Source organism: Gymnogyps californianus, chromosome 1, assembly GCF_018139145.2.
Source record: "Gymnogyps californianus isolate 813 chromosome 1, ASM1813914v2, whole genome shotgun sequence".
NCBI lineage: Eukaryota > Metazoa > Chordata > Aves > Accipitriformes > Cathartidae > Gymnogyps > Gymnogyps californianus.
The window spans coordinates 191,144,385-191,160,750 of NC_059471.1; the positions used below are offsets into that span (position 1 = coordinate 191,144,385).

General features: G+C 37.8%; 1 protein-coding gene across 1 annotated transcript in view; it reads left to right on the forward strand.

Moving 5' to 3' along the window:
• Window positions 1–9,448, forward strand: part of CAPZA2 (capping actin protein of muscle Z-line subunit alpha 2) — a 29,738-nt gene extending 20,290 nt beyond the window's left edge. The window contains exons 7-10 of the mRNA XM_050904067.1: window positions 1,113–1,191; window positions 4,753–4,824; window positions 7,472–7,534; window positions 8,460–9,448. Coding sequence (XP_050760024.1) covers window positions 1,113–1,191; window positions 4,753–4,824; window positions 7,472–7,534; window positions 8,460–8,600 — 355 coding nt within the window. The 3' untranslated portion in view covers window positions 8,601–9,448. The remainder of the gene's footprint in view (window positions 1–1,112; window positions 1,192–4,752; window positions 4,825–7,471; window positions 7,535–8,459) is intronic.
• The last annotated feature ends 6,918 nt before the right edge of the window (window positions 9,449–16,366 follow it).

A 16,366-nucleotide genomic window follows, 5' to 3' on the forward strand; every position in this document is an offset into this window, starting at 1 on the left:
TAAAAACTGATGTTGTACCTAAAATGTAGTTCAGCATGTAAGCTTTCTTATAACTAATGGGTCGGTCTATAAGGCTACCAGTAATATCCGTGTCACTGAGTTGGGTGACCTTTTCAGTTTTCTTAGAGATGCCCACAAGCTTCTGAATTGCCTTAGTCTGAATTTTCAGTGATAATCTATAATTTGGATGTTGTCTGAAATAACCACCAGTGGCTTTATAGTTGAGTTAACATTGTTAGTGTCTAAGATGTGTCAATATAGATCCCTTAGTAGCTGTTAATCTTGAAGTCTTTCTCTCCCCTTGTTGAATGCACTGGAATCTACATCTAACATTAGTAGGATTGGAATTCATAGTATCAACTTTCTTTCCTTCTTTAAGTATCAACTTTCTTTCCTTCTTTAAGTGCAAACAAAGGAGGAATCAAGAGAGCCACAGTCCATTCTTAATATAGCTCTAATGTACTAACCTTCTAATCCACTAACCTCCTAAGTAAGAAAATGTCTAGCCTACAGGAAAGAAATCAGGTGAAACTACAATCTCCCTATACTGTTTTCCAGATGTTTGAAACTCCCTTTAAGCAATTTGGCAAGGATATTGAATTTGTGGAAGGAAACTGGAAGGAAATAGTTGTCCTGGAACAGAAATGCTAGAAGAGCTGAAAGGCCTAGTTACAGTTCAGCATAGCAGCAAGTCTTGCTACTTTAATGTTCCTTCCATTCAGGTTTTTCATAGCCTGATGTGAAGTGTGAGTTTGGCTGATCCAGCAAGTCATCTGGGTCCTGGAAACAAAATATTGACTATATAAGCCTAATAAATAATAAAGGAGGGAAAGAACATTGGAGGCTTTAGGTATTTTCAGAAGTTAAGTCCTGTTGTTAAAAGGTCCTTACTAATAAATCTCCTTGGTCCACATCCAAAACTGAGGTTAAATATTTTGGGAAACTGTTCTCTTCCTGACTGATTACAGGGCTGAATCTTTAGGGAAAGATTTTGTGCATGTGTAGTTGCACAGCATACTTCATTCTCTATTTTCCTTTGACTATCAGTTGTATGTTGGGTTTTTTTCTTAACCAGTGGGGTGACATCTGATTTCTGCTTTATTTTTTTAAAGGAATGGCCGTTGGAGATCAGAATGGAAGTTTACAATCACCCCTTCAACCACTCAAGTGGCTGGCATCTTGAAAATTCAGGTATGCTTATCTCAAACTGTGTCCTGATCAGTAAAGTCTCCAGTTATTATCAAGGGAGACTCAGGCTAGCGTATTAAATATTCTAAGAGAATTTGGGGACCCAATAAGCAAAGCAGAGATGCCCATTCAGTTAAGTGTTAGCAACTTAATTGCATATTTACCTAATCCTTACAAACACAAAATATGTGTTTAATGTAATGATTCAGAAGACTTCAGAAGGTGTGTTCACCTCAGCTAGGCATATACCTCTTTGGTTTCCTGTTTCTTAAATTCGCAGTGGCACAGGCCTTTCCTGAGGGTAGGCCCTTTCTGAAGTAGAACTTTTTTTTTTCTTTTTAACTGATAATAGCAGGGTTTTTTGTTACCCACTCTGTTGTTCAGAAAGGTGGGAACCTTTGATTTCAGTCATTCCATCATCTGAAATTTTTGAATCCGGATCTCCTTTATTCAGAATTTGCCCTTCCTGTTGGCTTTAGGGCATTAAGAAAGGAGATACTGTCCAAGCAGGAATGCAGAAATCTTGAGACCAAAGGAAGTCTGACTGTCATGTGGTAGGCAGGGGGACTTGACTTCCTGGATTGGTTCCCTGGAATGTGTACGCATATTTTACAGGAGTTTATTAAAACAATTCTGGGATCAGGGACTAGAATCTTAGTGCAGTCTGGCTTTCAGTGTAGTACTTCATTATCTTTTTGCAAGACTTAGAGTCAAGTTCCTTTTCCTGCTGTTTTTGGGCCCCCGTGAGTTTTGCACTTCCTTACTGCTCAGTGACTTGACTTCAGAAGGAAGATGCAATGGAATGTTTTTCTAGCCATAGCCTGAGGCTAGGATGTTATTTTAGGATGTGGTAGCTATGTTCAGATCCACCCAAGCAGGGGGCCTGAATCTGATTTCCCATTCTGGGGCAAATTCTATAACAACTGGAACGATAGTCAAAATGTGGACAGCCATTATTGTGTCGTCAGATCAAGACGGTCATGGTAAGCACCCTAAGTAACTTCTAGGCTTCTCAAGACTTTGGGAGAATCTAAGTAAACTGTCACTTAAATCCAGCTTGCAGCAAAACAGGCATTTTCTTTACAGCATGCACTTTTGGTTAAACGTCTTAAGAGATTTTCCAGAACAAGCAGGCAGGTGTCTACCTAATTCTGGGAAAGGTTAGCCCAGTAGCCTAGAAAATAGCCTGAATAGGGAATTTAGTCAGGCTTTAATTGGCGTGTCAATTTGGGCACCAGCTGATTTTGTCTTTTATTACTATTTCACATAATTAATCAAGTCATTATTTACATCCATTAAAGTCTGTGTTCTGGGGAGTGATGAAAAGTTTTACTTTTTTTGCTTGTATAGGAACTACTTGTTTCACCAAGGAATTTTGAACTCAGTTTCAAATTTTTAGAAATTGTGTACAATTTCTTTGATATATGTGGGAGTGCTCCCCTTTCCCTCTCCAAACAAACAAAAAAAGTGCTTTAATTTTTTTCAGGAGCAAAATAATCTTCTAAAATATGAACTCACTACAACATTAGTGACATTTCAGAGTACTGAAATTTCAGTGTTATTTGCAGAATCTTTATGACAGCAATACAGCTATTGCCCTGTTCTTGATAAAACCTTTTATGAATAAGTTGGGGGAAATTGCAGCATCACCTGCTGTCTTCAGGTGTCTTCAGTATTTTTAAGGTCATTTGCACAATTTCTTCCTTTTTTTAAATTCTATTCATAAATTCTAATATAGCAGATTCTAAGCTGTCTTAATCTCTTCCACTGTTTAATTTTCTTTTAATTATATGTAAGGGGAAAACTGCAACAGCAGAGCCTTTTACTAAAACTAAGTCCCCTGTGTTGCTTGACATGTTCCAACTGTGCATGGAATACAACTGATGAGTGTACTGGTTACTAATTTTATCTCTTAGATAATTTGTTATTCTCATCCCTCCTTAGTTAACCTTTCCAAGAGGTTCTGTTCATAAACATCATCCTTCTTGTAGTCTTCTGAACCCAGACCTAGCATTCTAGAAGGATGTCAACAGTGAGGTATAGTACAGAAGAGTTACTTCTCATATTTTGTATAAGATGCAACACATCCCAGAATTAGATTTGACTCTTCATCCCTGTTAAGTTTTTAGGCCTGAGTGTTTGCCAAGAATGTGACTCAGTGAGACAGATAAGATGTTCGTGCTGATGTTGGCCTCAGAGCACAGGGTAGGTTTGGGCCCTCTGCAGTGGATTGTGACAGAGAAGGGGGGAGACTTACACTTCTCTGGGTTCTGCTGTTTCATTGGGAGGTCTCAGAATTTTGCACCGAGTAAGCACTTCTCATCTTTTAGGAACTGAATTGAAAAAGGCTGGCAGAAGTTTCACCCAGTAACGTTTGACCTGAAAAGCTTATTTTATGGTTAGGATGATACCTTTTGTCGAAAAACAAGTATTTGACAATAAGCAAAATAATAATGTAAGATGAATCATAGGAAATAATGTTTTTCTCATATAGGAAACCTTTCTTTTGCTTAGGTATTATAGCTGTCTTACTCTGTCATGTTTTTTCTATTGTTGTTTATAAAATTGAGGATCTCTTGCACACATGATCATAATGTATATGAAATTATAGTATTTTGCATTTATCTCCACATTAAAATGTTATCTTGCCTAATAGGGTAGACACACAAATGTTTCAATTCCTCATTACATCAGCTACATTGACTATGCTGACTTTATCAAAATTGTAAAAAATCTTTAAAGATACCTGTTTAAATGTCTGAGCTGCATAACTCTTCTGTATCAGTTATTGTGAATGATTACATGTAACTTTATATATGCTTCCTGTTTTTTAAGTTTTCCAACAGTTGCGTTAGAAACTGAATGTCTTCAGATCCTTCCCAACTGAATTTAAAAGTACTAAAGTTAGCTTGGGTAGAGTTTTACTGGTCTCCTCATCCTGCAAAATAATCAAGGAAGCTGTTCTGTAGATATAACATTTCAAAAGTAAATAGATTTCATTCTGCTTTGCTATCGAACGTTGGAAAATTTTGTCCCAAAGAGCTCCTTTCTCTAGATAAATACCAGCTTTTGTTATGAGCCATATCTAATAGAGGAAAATGTCAAAACCAGGCAGAAAGGGAAGCTTACCATTGCACTGTCCCTAGAAAAGTTTGGGTGAAGCAGAAAAAAAACTTCACAGTATCCTGAAGCCTTGCCAAAACTATTCTCATTTTAAATATATCTTCACCATTTCAAGAGTTTCTAGTAAGGTCACATAAATAGTATGTTGTCTTCTTCATGATGTTAATCAAAACCTAAACTTCTTTGCATGAAATACTACTAAAGGCACATCAACAAAAAATGTTTCCAGAGTAGCGTCTCTACTGTTCCCCCTCAAAAATATTTAAATTCTACAACATTTTGATTTTCTTATTTGTTTTTGTTGTTCTGTAACATTTTATGTGTGTTTTTGTTTGATTTGTATAGGTTTGTTATTATGATAAATACTACAATACTTTGATTTTCCTGTATGTTGTTGGTCTGTAACATTTAATATGAGGTTCTTTGTTTAATTTTCTGTAGGTTCACTATTATGAAGATGGTAATGTTCAGCTGGTGAGCCATAAAGACATACAAGATTCTCTAACAGTGTCTGTAAGTGAACTTTAATGACCTTAGTGTGTATATTGAAGTGACTTTTTAATTTAAAAAAAGAAGCAAGCTTAAAAAAAGCTCAGAAGTTTGGAGGGTAGTTTGCTCTTCTGCATGAATGGGAATTAATGTTCTAATTTATAAATATTTTGTATGTAGTATTTACTACTTTTACCTAACATGTAGTTACTGTTTAGGAAAAAAAAACTAAAAAAAAAAAAAATTAAAATTAATGTATGCTTGCATGTGGCGCTTATAAGCTAAATTGACTTTGATTGTAAAGCTTTCATTAGCTTGCTGTCAGTCTTTCTCCACTTCTGTTGTGTTTAAACTTTGGTCTGCAGAGTGACCTATAGAAATAATTTTTGAATATGAAGGAGGTTTGAGGTATAATAACCCGCTTAAGTAGTACAGTCTAGGAGGTTGCCTCCTTTGCTCACTGGGAGAAGACCAGTATGCTAAAAATAGTAAACAAATGCTACCAGTTGAGAAGCAGTAGTGGGTATTCTCCCTTCATTTCTTCCCTGTCTGTAACTGGTGCTGTCAGCCTCTTGCTTTTCTGTACAAAAAGCCCTTTCAGAGATGCTTCGGCTTGAGAAGCATAACACACTTTATTTAAAGCATCATTTTTTTCAACTTCTTTCCAAATGGATCATTATAGTAATGAGGAGCAGACAGTAGAAATAGAAATTGTTTGGAAATAGTACCAGATGTATCCTTTAAGAGTCGGTAATGTTGCAACACGAACAACTACTACTTTTGAAATAATGCTCCTCTTGCCTACTGGAGATTGTGTTTATAAACAGTAAGATTTTCTGTTGGAGTGTTCTTTAATAAAACTTAAGCCAGTGAGGTTAAACTGGCAAAGGGAAATTGTAAAAGTGAACAGTAGAAGTATTTTAATGATAACAACTAGTAGTGACCAATTTGGCTCAAAAGCTCAATTCATCAATAAAGAACATTGTTTGTTAATATAAAGCAAGGCTTGTTGGCTTTTCAGTTGCAATAGCACCATAAAGAATGGGGGAGTGTGGTGCCAACTGATAACTCTTCTGGAGCTCTAGATATAAAATTACTTTTGACCCCCTAAGTGAAGGGATCTGTTTAGTCTTTCATTCAACTAAGAGTTGCTTCAGGGAAGATTATGTGGAAGAAGTTCTCCTTTCAGTAGCTTTTGCTTTACTTTCTATTGGGAAGAAACTTAATCCTGTTCTGCAATTTAGTAAAGCAGCAGAAGACTGATAAGTAGAAAAATATCTTTTACATAACTTTCCTACCTCCTGCTACAACAAAAGCAAGTATGCTGCTGGTTACCAATTTTTAGCCTTGGCTTTGAGCTTCATAGAGGGCAGAGGCTGTACAAGTTCTTATTTCACACAGGAGGAAAGGTAAGTAGATTAAAAGGAGCCCCAATTACTCTTCTTTTTCGTTGTTTGGCAGAGAAGCAATTTTGTACGATCAATGGGCACAACTGAAATAAATGACTGAAGAGTTCTCTTGTTGCTAGAGCTATGAATAATTTTGCTGAAGGTTACTTTCTTATCCCTAATTTCTCTCTGAGCCAAATAAGACCTCATACCCCTGAATTCTTCCTTTCATTAGCAGAGCCTTTTAAATCATTGCCTCAGTTCACTGAAAAGTCAGAACCCTTTCTTTTGTTCTAGTTGGCCTCTGCCTCCTCCTTCATCTCATTCTGTGGTGTCCAGGAGCGCTTTCACAGCTGCTAGGTGCAGTTCCGCTGAAGCTTTGAACCAGTTGTAGTTGAAGCTGCCATAGCTTTCTCCCAGTCTTTGCCTTTGTAGGAACAAGGGATCATGTGGAGCAAGAACACTCCTAACTTTCAACAGCTTCTGCAAAAGCACCCTTAGGAATGTCTCCAACACCAAGTTGGAAGTTTCGAAATTTGTGAACCTTCACTTCCTTCTTGAGACTTCTTTCAAGCACTTCAGCTAATTTGTCTCCAGATTGACTGATGGGTCATTTTTTATTTTTAAAACAAACTCACACTTGAATACTTAAGGATGAGGCCCAGAGCCAAGAAACTGTTTATCAGTCGTGGTGAAATTTGGACATTGTGGTGTGTTGCACCCTCATTTTTGCAAGATATACTTGGGGGTGTTTTTAGAAGACCAGGTGTATTAAGTCTAGTGTTTGCCTCAGTCTCCAGATTCAGAATGTTTAGAGGTGAACAAATTTGTTTTGGTTTTTTGGTTGTGTTCTGCGTACTTCTGGGTTAGCTGGTGTTCTCTAAGTTTTCCTGAATTTGTACTGGAAATTTAACATAGATAATGTTAATATCCATACTTGGCATGTTTTTAGAGACGTGTGTGTGTGCATTGTCATATTTCCAAATGCTGTTCTGTACCATATGTCTTTTTATCATACCATAGAATTTTTAATCAAAATATTTTAATGAGCTCCATGATAATCTTTATGCTTGTTGCAGTTTGTTTTTATTTTTTAAATATAATAATAATGTGGCATATGCCTTTTGGATGAAAGTTTTGTTCAGTTTTGGTTGAGCCACTAAATCGTCATGTGTTCTCATTGAGTCTACCTAACATCACTCATAACTATAGGAAAAAACATAATCCAGCTGGTCTTAGAATCATGCTGTACATCAGACCTAATTCAAATGCTTTTTTTCTAGAATGAAGCCCAGACAGCAAAGGAATTTATAAAAATCGTAGAGGCTGCAGAAAATGAATATCAGGTATGTTGGAAACAAATACTGTATCCTTACTTACATGTATAACATTACCATATACTTAACCAAAGCTAGCGTTCTATAATTAGCAAGCTTTTTATATTAAGATAATGCAGTTCCATACAAATATAAATAGATTACGTGCTGCTATTAACTGTATCCTCCCTTTCCATACCTGCTGGTGATTGCATTCACCTACTTAATGTTACATTAGAAGTCATTTTTTTGAGAGCAGAAAAGTCCCTAGTGTGATCAAATATCAGCAATTCTGATCTCTCTCAGTATTACTGCATTCCTTAAGTGCAATTTTTGTACAGATTCTGTTCAGAGGCCACTCTGTTAGACAGCTTTGCTAAATATGACTATAAGCATTATCCATTTCAATTAGTCATTTTAAAGTTAGAAAAGTATAACTGTTCTAGATAGCTTCTGTAGAAGTGGATTCATCTTCATTTAGGTCTTGAACATAAGGTAAATTTCAGACACCATGTTCTGTCAGTTTTAAAAAAAAATGCCCTTTAATAAAAATTTACTAAGTATGTATCATATGCATTATATTCAAGTTCATATGATGTTGTGGACTGACTCTACCATGCCCACAGAAAAAACAGTGGAAGACTTTGGTGTCTGAAATTAATGATGTATGAGCTAACTCTGATCAGCACTTTATTCATGCTGCTGATTAACCACACTGTGTTTTGCTGAAACACCTAGGCTACAGCCAGGTTCATTGCATCTGTCTCACTAATTTTCTTCACATAGTTTCAATCTAGATCCAACAGCTTCCCTTCATAAAATATTATTTTAATTTAGCATATTTTTATTAAGCCTGTTTAAGAGGTAACAGACTACAGAATCGTTTAACTTGTTATGTAACATCCTAGTTCTGTTCTTCATGTGTCTTTGTTTTGGATGACTTTGTGTTTAACAGACTGCTATCAGTGAGAATTATCAGACTATGTCGGACACTACTTTCAAGGCCCTACGTCGACAATTGCCAGTTACCCGCACCAAGATTGACTGGAACAAGATCCTTAGCTATAAGATTGGAAAAGAGATGCAGAATGCTTAAAGTGAACGTTGCATGACTGGATCATTTTAGTGTCCTTGCATACAAATAAAACTTATTACAAAAAGTATTTGGAACTGTCAAATCACCCAGTCAGCATGGGCTTTTGCCATTGAAAATCACTGTAAGTAGTTTGGTTAGAGCACAAAGCTTAGCTAATTGACTTTTTTCCTTTTTCTTTCTTTTCAGAGGGTTGCAACTTCAGTATAGCTGAATATCTTCCTTTAGAGTTTCTGTTGTACCTTTATTTTTTTATAATGAAGAGACCATGCCTTTAGTTTTCAATTGCACATTAAGAACAGTTTGAAAAATATTTTTGCATATGATACCCCTTTCTCCTGCTTTCATGTGAAATGGACAACTTCCAAATTTGCTGGATTCCTTGTGGAGATCAGTAATGTGCATTTCTAGGTCAAGGTCAACATGGAGTTAGCCATAGGTGCTGTTTTTGAAATCATCTATCCTTTCATTGTATGTAAAATTGGGAAAAGCATTTTCTATATCATTTAAACCTTTCAGAATACTTATTCAGCTAGCTCCGTGGTAACTAAATTTTTTTCTTTTTTTAAAAGAAAAGGCCAAGGTCTAACGCTGTTTTAAGATTTTGAAATTAAATAAAAGTACTTATTTCAGAAATGCATTTAATGCTTTGTTCCTGACAATTACCTAAATGAGCTCAAAGTCCATCTACCCTTGAGGTGTTTTTATCATAAAGCAACAAATGTATTATAACAAGGCATATTGTAATATATATAATCCTGTACTCATTACTATGTCTGTCAGTTTATTTTTTTCTTGGATTGAAATGTACTAAAATTCAATGTGACATTAAAATGCAAATTTTCTATTTATTTGAGTATCAGATTGCTTCCTGATATAGCCTATTTTTGGTGTTTCTATATATGTTTAAAATACTGCTTAAAACAGCCACAAACTTGTGGCCTATAGGCTATTCTCAGTGTATTTGGAGATTGTTGTAATATCATCATCCATTGTTTCCATCTGCATTTAAGAAACATCTACATATGGAAGTCTACTTAAAACAGGTATCTTTTAGCTTCATATTGGCTACAGAGGATGGAAGAAATTACAAGACCAAAAATAATACATTTGTGTGGAGAATACTTCCCCTGTCTGATATATCTCGTATTGAAAATGGATGTCAGGTATCTAAAAACACAGACTTCATTACAAATGCTGTATAACACTTCTGTGAAATGCATAATTTCATTTTTAATTGGATGAAAACCTGTTTTAAAATATGCTACCTAATTATATGCTCATGATGGAAAATTAAACAGCTCTTTTTTTTTTTGAGAAGGCAGGTATTTATGTGCACTCCTAAACCAGTAAAGCTTACACAAAGGTTTTAGATCTTTGTTTACAGCATGATCCAATTAATTACCTTAACATGTTAAGTTACAGCATAGCAAGAGAAAGAGTCTAGACTTGTGCTGAGTATAAAAATGTACACACAAAGTAGTTTACTGTTTGAATTGTAATAGCAATACCCCTATGCTCTGTTCTTCAGTGCTCTCTGATAAAGGGGTATAGAATTAACTGAAGTTCTTGAAATTGCTGCTACTTCGCAGTACTGAACTGTATAGTAGAAGAGTGGGATTTGTTCTACCACAGTCTTCCTGGAGAGTTGCCCTCTTAATTGTCTCTGTAGATCAGCTATTGAACCATGTTGTTCTTTAAAAGAAAGCTTATAAAAGCTGTATGTGAGCTAATAACAGATGCTGAGTCACTGTCAAGTCAGTCTGTCAATCTTAACTAAGATCTAAATACAAACCTTGTTTGAAGAATTTCTTCAACATGTTTAAGAACAGGCTAAAAACAAAAGGCAGAGAGTGGACGGTTAGGAGAACTGTTAATGGGCAACAGCGGTGCAAATAACTTTTCTAGCTGTTAGAATATTGCGTATGACCGGAATCAGCACTGGCTAAAAGTCAGAATGCTATTTTTCTTACCTGAAATAAAAAGCTAGTTTTAAATATATTCCTAATAAAGAGGTATTTTACTGTGAAGTACTGTATTACTGTGTTTCCCTCTCTGTTTATTCAGTCCTGTGATAGTCTTAATTCCTTATCTTCAAAGAATAGCATCCTACAGATTCAATTCTACCAGTAGGGTGACATAAGTAGATTTGTATTACTTATATTTTTTCCTGTTGTGTTAATTTTTAGTCTGTGAGGTAATTTTACACCTTGAACATCAAATTTATTAAGTTATAGCTTCAATAAAGCGGTTTATAAGTAAATCAACTATTCTGTTACTTCTTTGAAATGGTGTGTTGTATCATATTTAGGGGTAAGGACTCCCCAGATGAAGCTGACCTGAGTATCAGCTGAGGCACATGGCACATTTGGAGTTCTTGATTTCTCTCAAAGTTTTGGATGTCACTTGCACTTTTTTTGTTTCTACCCCTACCCCTTTTAAATTGGAGAACTTCAGAGCTTGCTTGGTAGGCTTTAGGGTATTTTGTGCAGATAAAGCACTTTCTCTGAGAAATCTTGCTGTGGCAATTGTTATAATGTGAATTACTATTTGTTTATATTCTATTTTTAAATATAAAGACAAGCTTTGTATTGTGGAATGTTGATGTACTAGACATTATGGCTTGTAATATGGACTTGTAAAATGATTGCATTTATGAAGTGTATTACATCTTATGCGTCTTAGTGCCCCTTTATACGAAGGAGTTTTTAACTTCTGCAAGTAAGCAATTGTTCTTTCTGAACATCTGCAACAGGAGTGGCAGTTCTGCTTTCAGGTTCTCCTGAGCGGCCCCTTTTTTTATGTCTCTTAAAATTCATACTGCAGGTAGAATGAAACTTTAAAATCATTGTAATTTTGAGTATATCACTACTGCTTCTTATGCTCTACGTGCTGATAACAATTCTGCTGGCTGGTTCAGTTGGGAACACTGCAGCGCAGTTCATTAGTAAACAGTCATTCAGCCCAGGAATAAAAGTTTTGTGTGAGACTGAACATCCTAATAGATGCGCCCTCTCTTTAGGGGATGACTGACTCCAGCTGCATCTACGGCAGTGATGTAGTTTGTGCAGCTTGGGAGTAAAACCCTCTCTCGTCCCCACTTGCCACATACTGGTTTGGCTGACAAAGCAGTTTCGGTGCTCTTGAGTTCACTTCCTTTTGGAGAACTCTGCCCTGGGAACTGGGCTCTGGGTGTGCACCAAATGCTCGCCAGCTCCTAATGGTGACGTGAGTCCATAGCAGTGGTTCCCTTCAGGCAGCCTGAAACCACCTACACGTTGAGGATGTCTGGAGGATCAGGCTAAACCTGGCCTTCAAATTTCCAGACTGTATATGCTGTAGGTATAGAGGTTGAACATCACCTGTTTGATTCTATGGATGCACTCCTATCATACTGAATTACTCGCTGACACGGATATAGCTTCTGCTGCATTCGTTTACTGGAAAGACTGAAACTGTTCTTCCTCTGATGCAACTGTAAACTAGGTTTAGATTAAACTTAGTTTGTTCATAACCTTGAAGTGTCAATTTTTGTGTGACAGTGTCAACTCTGAACTCTTTTTTTTTTTTTTTTTTTTTTTGGAAAGGGGAAAATTTGCATCAGATTTAAACAAAAAAAAGTCAATTTTTTTCCCACAGCTAAAGGAAAGGAACTGTGAATGTGTATTTTATTCCTTCTGTGAAAATGAATGCTTAATACTCGGTAGGCTTTCTTCTTAGCAATATTTTCCTCTGCTACTGCGATTGGCTTATCTGTAACAGGTATTGCTCAGCATAATATCCATGTGCTCATTAGAAGAGAGGATAAGAGCGGTAATCGTTGCCTTAAAGGATATATTCTGTAAACATGTTTAGACTTTTCTGTGCATCTTTTCCTTGCAAATCAATAAAGTTGTGCAGGGGCAAATCTGTTAGGTTTATTCCTCATTAGTCAAGAGGAGCATGTAGGGACTTCTGCCTGACTAGCTGTAGTTTGAAATAACTTCAGATCTGAAACAACTTCCACCTTACAGGGCTGTAAATGTGCCTGCTAAAGTCGTATTTGGTTAGTTGGTTTGGGGGGACACCACCACATGCTAATAACGACTTGTAGTAAATACTCAGTTTTGTATTTAAATGTGCTTAATATTTTTCAATGTCAAGTGTATACTGAGTACAGCTACTGTAGGCATCAGTGAAAGAACTGAGAGTACTTCCTTTAAGTAGTTTCCCAACTCAAACTTTGAGTTACCCTTCAAGGTTATTTCAGAAATTACTTAGGAGTGATAATGTAGAAGGCTGAGGTGCAGCTTTGGGACAACGCTATGAATGAATGACCAGCAGTGTTGTGAGGAGGGGTTCAGAAAAACATGCTTGCGATCTCTTTCTTAGCAAGTAATAATGTCCTCAGAGACGTTATAATGTCACCGTAATTGCCAGTTACGGTGCAACAACCTGCTAAGGCAAAAGCTACCTCTCGTGGTACATCTGGAACGTAGGCTACTTTCCTCAGGTGTAGAGAAGAGAGTTTTGGTGCCATGAGGTAAAGAAGGGACTCAGTCTCCCTGGAGCAAATGTTCTTATAACTGGCTAAAAGAAAACCAGGCTATCTCCTCTTTTGCAAGTAAAGTGTTTATGAACCTAACTGAAAAATCACAGCCACAAGCTCTCGAGTGCAGAAAAACACTTACCTTTCATTCTCTTGGGCTGCAGTGGATTTAAAATGTTTTCCTTCTGTTTGCTTGAGCTGCCTCCCTGCCCTTTCTTGGGTACTGGATGGTGGTGTGTATTGTCTCAGACTGGGCATCTGTTGCAGAAGCTGGGTACTAAAAGTTAGGTGCCCAAAGGCAGAAATGTTCCAATTCTTGCTGTGCTGTGAAGGTGCCAGAAGGGCCAGTCATGCAGCAAGGGGCCCAAATATCAGCCCTGGGCTTGGGGATGCTGTCATGCTGCCTTTTCCCAGGTAAGGCAGTACCTCCAGTTACAACGCAAGATGTGTCAGTCAGATTCTAAGAGGTACAAGAACGTGATCTGTTACCATTTTCCCTAAGGAAGAAAGGTGCCATGTGTTTCCACTCAACCAAGTCTCCTGTTCAGCCTTGAGAGTGGGAGCCTGATGCTGCAGCTCTGAGGAAAGGGAAGTTCAATTAAATGTTAGGAAAGTTCAACTAAAGCTGTGCTCCAGGAGCGCAGCAGGTCTGCTGGGGGCTGGCAGAGCACCCACCACAGCAGTCTTCAGGACACAGTGCCTGTGAGCTACAGTCTCTGCTGCCCGCCTGGCTGGGTACGCCTGCTCTTCCTGAACTTGTGCTTTGCAAATGGCAATGGCACGCTTCAAGTGTCGCTCGAGCTGTTCTTCCCATCCCAGCGCAGTCTGTCTTAACCCAGCCAAACTCCTGAGGATGCTGCCCCAAATGCCTCTGTGGCCCTTCTGTTAATAACCTGCTATTTGTATAGCGACCTAGCGCCTCTTTCTCCTGTCTGTTGGTCTAACCGTGCAGTAATAACTTCCATATAATTTGGAAATTAGGGAAAGAAGTTTGGAAAAGGAGTGAGTTAATTACAAAATTAATCAAAAGATGGGCAGATTTTTTTAATACATTTTCAATGTTGCTGTGACACTTAAGGTTAATATCTGCACCAGCAACTGGGGTAGAAATCTGAGCTTTCAAGAGCCATTAGCAGTTTTACACTAAGTAGCAGGAAGAAAAATCTGCTTCCTTTCCTTTTATGTGATGCTGCATTGTTAAACCAGCTTTCAGATGCTGTAAAACTGGTAAGCTTTCCAAGTCTTTCACTTCATTGTAAAAACAGGAACATGAGGTAGCAAAAACATGATTGGCCAAAAAACAGTGGTGGTGAAAGGCTCCAAAGTTCAGATATTTGATTAGAAGATTTCTGAACAATAGTGGTGTTAGAAATCTTGAAATCCTTGAATGGAAAGCAAAAGCTCATCTTGTTTTTTATTCCACAGTGTGGCAGGATCAGCTGCATCTCGACCGTAAGTGGCAGGACAGAGACTCATCTGCTCTGAAAGAAATTATTAATGATAAAGATTATCCTTCCTCTCCCAGTTCTTGTAGGGTTTCGGTAGTATTAAGGTAGATGTTAGGAAAAGTTAAATCCTCCTTGCTGGATCTTAACTTCTTTTTGTCTTAGCTGTGGGCATACAGAACAGCTTGTTCCCATTTTCTTTGCAACACGTTTTACGTATGTGAAGAGTGTCTCCAGACTGTGTAGGTTTTAGGCTAAAGACTGAATCCAGCAACTCTTGGATTTCATGCAGAAATTATGCTTTAAGTCATTTCTCTACATCCTGCTTTTTGGTTTCTGTTCATTTTGAAAAGCTTGTTTTCCTCTATATATTGTTCATTTCGGTCCTCGTCATATTGCAGGCTATCATGATATTAACATAGTACTTGGATTTCCTTTTGCTAGAATCTGGCCTTGAATGCTATAATATTCTCTAGCATTGTCTTCATTAGCAATTAGAAGATTTATGTTATAGTTTTAAAGTCCATGCTAAATTAAGGAGGGGAAAAAAACCAACCAACCACTGCTAGGTATGTGTGCCTGATGTTATCCTTCCCTACTGACAAAGCAGGCACTGGGAGTGTACAAAAATGAGACCTTTCTGTATCCTAATGATGTAGGCCAGCCAGCAAATGGATTCTGAGCTAAGAGCATCCTGGAATGAAGAGTCAAGGGCTGCTGTGAACTTGTCCAGGGTGGTGAGCTGGATCCTTGTTATCTGGGATATTTGTGCCAACAGCAGGCAGCTTGTTTAGCAGTACCTTGTAGGCATTGATGTCAGTCAAAACTGAGGAGGTGAAATGCGCCACCCTCTCTTGTGCTAAGAAGCACATAATATGCTTTTTTCCTACCTTTTTTGTATGTGGAGGAAAAGAAAAGGAATCAACGAGCAATCAGAGTTGACGAGGCAGCCTAAGCTCGGGGTCCAGGAGGAGAACTTGTCCTGTTTTCAGAAGCGCTGAAGCACATCTCACCTCTCCTGCCATGCACTGGTGAAGACTGGATGGTAGCTGGTGTAACATCCATGCAAGCATTTTCCGTATGTCCCAGCAGTTCTGTGTGTAGGGATAGGTAGTATCCTCCACCAAGCTAGCCAGAACTTCTCATAGAGTATCAGAAAAGCCTGTATCATTCAAGAGCCTGTTTAAAGCTCCTGTAGGCGTGTACTGAGTATGAAGAGTCCTTTAGCTGTCACAGATGCCAGGAGCCAGCTCAATTGCAGAAGACTAGACCTGAGAGATGCTGCTAAGAAAGTAAATGCCATATGCTCATGAAGAATTGAAGTGCTGCTCCTGTTCCAGGGCTTTGCTGCAAGGCAAAGGCAGAGGTTGCTATATAACTGATTCTCTGGGTGCAAAAGAATCTATTAAAGTCAGTAATGAGTTATGTGTCCTGTCCCAGTTCATTACTAAACTTAGTGAGCCATCATCTTCCATTTAAGAACTTGCCTACCTCTCCTTAGCTCTTTCAGCTGGGTACTGTGTGCCTTGCAGTCCTACCAGCAGTTGGTGTGACCAGAATTATTCTGCCTGAATGTAAAAGAAGAAGGTAGAGAGTGCCAGTACGTAATTTCCCAAAGAATAAATCCAGCTACCTGATACTTCAACCCTCCTGATAAGATCCTTCCAGACATAGTAAAGTTGCTACCCAAATCGTAGCTGCTGACACAGTGTGGTAACCCAGTGCCTGGTGTCAAAACACAGATGATGACAAGGTTGAAAAACAGGGCAGTAGCAGATGCAACCTTGGCAATCCCA